At 38.6% G+C, this 4,337-nt stretch overlaps 1 protein-coding gene across 1 annotated transcript; it reads left to right on the top strand.

Annotated features, from left to right (window-relative positions):
- Positions 1-4,318, top strand: LOC108571635 (eukaryotic translation initiation factor 4 gamma 2). Its single transcript, XM_017933724.1, has 7 exons — positions 1-81; positions 216-432; positions 523-1,465; positions 1,545-1,682; positions 1,928-2,817; positions 3,068-3,370; positions 3,660-4,318. Exons 3-7 carry the CDS (start codon positions 562-564, stop codon positions 3,765-3,767), a joined length of 2,343 nt encoding a protein of 780 aa, XP_017789213.1. The 5' UTR covers positions 1-81; positions 216-432; positions 523-561; the 3' UTR covers positions 3,768-4,318.
- The last annotated feature ends 19 nt before the right edge of the window (positions 4,319-4,337 follow it).

Here is a 4,337-nt window from a genome sequence, read left to right on the forward strand (position 1 = left end):
TATCACTCAGGGGGCCGAAACACGCGCAACAACGGACAACCCCACAGGACCGGGGGGTGCTTCTCGTGTCTCGGGAGGAAGGTCAGGGTCTACAAAGTTACCTTGGCTGTAACGATCATACACACGAGCTGCTTCTTTTTACACCCAATCAATCCTCCGTGTTCACTGTCACTTGTTGTAACACACTGAAATTAAAAAAATTCGATGCCTTCCAGGGACGATATTCGCTCCCTATCCACTGAGCAACGCTGGATCCCTCCTTCAACTGTTAGACGCGATGCACTCACCCCAGAAAGCAGAAATGATCTCATCTTTAGAAAGGTGCGGGGTATTCTTAATAAGCTTACGCCGGAAAAGTTCGCAAAGCTGAGCAACGACCTGCTCAACGTTGAGCTTAATTCTGATGTGATTCTTAAAGGTGTCATTTTCTTGGTGAGTAAATGACAAACATTTGTAACTTTTAATAGGTGTTGAGTCGATACTCTATAAAAGTACGAAAATACATAATAATTGTTTTGTTAGATTTTTGAAAAAGCACTTGATGAACCCAAGTACAGTTCTATGTACGCACAGCTGTGCAAACGGCTGTCTGACGAAGCTGCAAACTTTGAACCACGAAAAGCTCTTATTGAAAGTCAAAAAGGCCAAAGCACATTTACACTTCTCCTTCTTAACAAGTGCAAAGACGAATTTGAAAATCGTTCAAAGGCAAGTGAGGCATTCGAAAATCAGGATGAACTCGGCCCAGAGGAAGAGGAACGCCGACAGGTGGCTAAGCGTAAAATGCTTGGCAACATCAAATTCATCGGAGAGTTGGGAAAGCTGGGAATCGTATCGGAACCGATTTTACATCGTTGCATCCAGCAATTACTGGAGAAGAAAAGGCGAGGGGGATCCAGGGGGGACACTGCCGAGGATATCGAATGCCTCTGTCAAATCATGCGTACCTGCGGCCGTATCCTTGACTCGGATAAAGGCCGAGGACTCATGGATCAATATTTCAGACGTATGAACTCCTTGGCAGAGAGCAGAGATCTTCCTCTACGCATCAAGTTTATGCTGCGTGATGTAATTGAGCTTCGCCGTGATGGCTGGGTACCACGCAAGGCTACCAGCACTGAAGGTCCAATGCCCATCAATCAAATCCGCAGTGATAACGATGAGTCTTCGAGGGGTAATGGCTTCCATAGACGTGAGGATCGCCTCGGAGCTGAGTTTTTAAGAAAAATGGGACGTGGCGGATTAGATATGGACATGATGGGAAGTATTCCATTGACTTCCCCTTCGTTCGGCATGCCATCTCCATTCAGCCCAAATGGATTCTCAGGAACATCCGGGGTTGGTTATGGCCGCCACAATCAACGTAACCAACCAGGTTACTATCAGAACCAGAATCGTCACCAGAACAATTACCAAGGGAAACACAATCAACAGCAACATAATTCACCACAAAACTTTAATAACAGTACGTAGTATATTTCAACAATATTTTATTCATAAAATTGTTTCATGTTACCAATGAATATAACACATTTAAATTATAGATAGTAATAAAGAACAATTACGCTTCAATAAAAATAAGATGTTGATTGGACATCCAGAAGAAGTATCACTAAGACCATCAGCCAATTCTATGATGTTTAAGCAAACCAACATCAATCCCAACCTACCTCTCAACAGTGGTATGTACTTTATTGGTGCAATATTGTCTACTCAGTTCTTTAGAAATTAATTGTTAGAATGCTACTAGTTGAAATAAATAACGTTTGGTTGAAGAAGATCCTGCAGTAATATATGGTTCAACCAAATTGATGTTCTAGTTACTTAGACAATTAAATCTAGTTTGAATGCTTAGAATGACTGTTTAGATTTAGTATTATAAAGCGCGTAAGAAAGAAAAACGGTTTATAATTATAAAAATTGATAGATCTGTTCCCAGGACGAGCATCAGAATTACCTCTTCTACGTACTAGCACATTGAAACCTAGCTCGCCATTATTGCACAAGGAATTGCCGACAGCAATTGTAATAAAGCAAGGTCCTGTAGATAAAAGGGAGAAAGCCCGTGACAGAAAGGATAAAGGGACCTCCAGAGAGGAGATACTGAAGAAGGTGAATGCCTTGATGGACGATCTAATCGCGAATACGAACATACAGGAAGCTATAACAGCTTTTCAAGATCTGAAGATACCTGAACGATTTTTACGTCATGCAGTTTATACGTTATACTCGAATACATTAGACCGTGGAGATTCTGAACGTGAACTTGCAGCTAAGCTTATAATCGAATTGGAGAAAGCAGACGTGATCACTATACAACAGATACATGAGGGATGGAAGGAGCTAGTATCCAATATACCAGAAAAAGAGAGTACTGTGCCTTGTGTAGCTTCTTATGTTGCCTTCTTAACATCCAAGGCTATCGTCGATAATTTAATTCAATTAACCGATCTTGTCGCTGTGACAGAGAACGGCCAGTACCATCCGTTGTTTTTACTTACACTTCAGCAATTACATAAAAGCCAAGGCAAAGCAAGACTCACACAAATCTTTAACGAGAGCAAGGTGAATCTTATCAGCCAGCTACCCGAAGCAGACAAAACAAAGGAGAGACTAGCGGAGATCTTAGAGGATAGAGAATTGACCTTTCTTTATCCGCTTCTGAAGATACAGGGAGATATATGGCGTCAGTTAGAATATGACCCGAACCCTAATACTCTTTACAAATGGATCAAAGAAAAGCTAGAACCTTCGCATCATTCTGATTCAGAGTTCATTAACGCTTTGATGAACGTTCTTCTGAAATATATTACACAGGTTAGAGTCAAGATGTACTTAAAACATCACTGTTTCTATACTATTACTATTGTCTCTATTGCATGTGATTTTATGTATTTTTTTTTTCTTTAGTGTTTTAAACGTTTTATATTGGTAACATCTTGTTGGTATTTTTGAAGTTAGAAATTTTGTATCCTCCATTTTCGATATTTGTTTTTTTTTTTTTTTTTGGGTTGAAAATATTTATTTATTTCTAATTGCTTATATTTGTTGTGTTTTCATATATCAGGAAACAATACTGGCACCTGGCGTTGATCCTTCAAATGTAGCCAAATCAGTAATAGATAAAGAAAAGGCATTACTGGAGAAATATGCACGCTTGATGCGCTTACTCTTCGTCGATATAGAGTCTCAAGTGACAGCTCTGCATGCGCTCCAAGCATTTTGGTTCTCGCACAATTTTCCAAAAGGGATGCTGCTGCGATGGTTTGATGGGCTTTACCGATTAGAGGTTATCGAGGAGGATGCCTATTTCAAGTGGAAGGAATGTGTCACCGATGCTTATCCGGGCAAAGGCAAAGCATTATTTGAGGTAAATACAATTTTGATATACTTCTCAATATTTATTTGCATTTAAAATGTATAAGTCATCTTTCTTGATAAGTTTAATCCTTTCATTAATAAATAAAATTTATATGGACCAACAATTTCGTACAAATTTTTATCGAAACAGAATTGAATCTATCAAAATGCCTTAATATAGATTCGATGTGAAGTAAAATTTGTATGAGCAAATAATTTTTTGGTTGGAAATGCATATTCCGACTAAAAGTTTAAGCAGAGAAAATTGTGTATTAATCGGTAACAATTAAATGGTGTAGGTCAATGGTTGGTTAACATGGTTAGATAACGCATCCACAGAAGACGAAAGTGATGACCATAACGATGATGACGACAGCAACAAAAACTACAGAATGCAAAAACTGTGAGAAGGATACGTTCTTTGGGCTACCTATAATTTGGAATAGGGTTTTGCTATCTATATTACTGAACCAGGCGGTTTCAGTTTACTAATTGAGTTGTCTCCATCCATTGCCACAAACATCTTGTTAGTCTGTGTCAAGCCCTCGTACAAAGAAGAAGAAGAAGGTCGAAGAAGAAAAATAAGAAGAGAAAAAAATATGGACTTTACAATCATGTCCAACAAAAAAAAAATGAAAAACAAAAAAGAGGAAAAATGGATAGTTCGCAACCCCCGAGTGGTTTGCAGCAGACTTTCTAAGCAAGAAGTTTTAGAATGTTTTAGATAATTGAATATTGATATATGATTTATAATCATATTAGGCCAGCAGATATCAACAGTACGCCGCTGTATGAACATCGGTGCAGAAAGAAACAAGAAAAAAAAATTAGTCTGGTGATTTGTGTTGTCAAAGTTTTTGTCTAGTATTGTGCATGTGTCACGTTTTTTGTAAGTCTTTTTGTCCGCGGCACCAGTGAGTCGCTTGTTATCTCTGTGTACCAGCTTTTACATTTATTATGAGGAATTATTATTATCT

This window comes from Habropoda laboriosa, unplaced genomic scaffold, assembly GCF_001263275.1.
Source record: "Habropoda laboriosa isolate 0110345459 unplaced genomic scaffold, ASM126327v1 scaffold40, whole genome shotgun sequence".
NCBI classification, from domain to species: domain Eukaryota; kingdom Metazoa; phylum Arthropoda; class Insecta; order Hymenoptera; family Apidae; genus Habropoda; species Habropoda laboriosa.

Bases quoted from the DNA above. Each gene is read 5' to 3' on its own strand.
- LOC108571635 (XM_017933724.1), top strand. From the start codon at position 562: ATGTACGCACAGCTGTGCAAACGGCTGTCTGACGAAGCTGCAAACTTT. The intron at 2,818-3,067 runs GTTAGAGTCAAG...TTCATATATCAG, and splicing joins TTCTGAAATATATTACACAG to GAAACAATACTGGCACCTGG. The intron at 3,371-3,659 runs GTAAATACAATT...TAAATGGTGTAG, and splicing joins AAGGCAAAGCATTATTTGAG to GTCAATGGTTGGTTAACATG.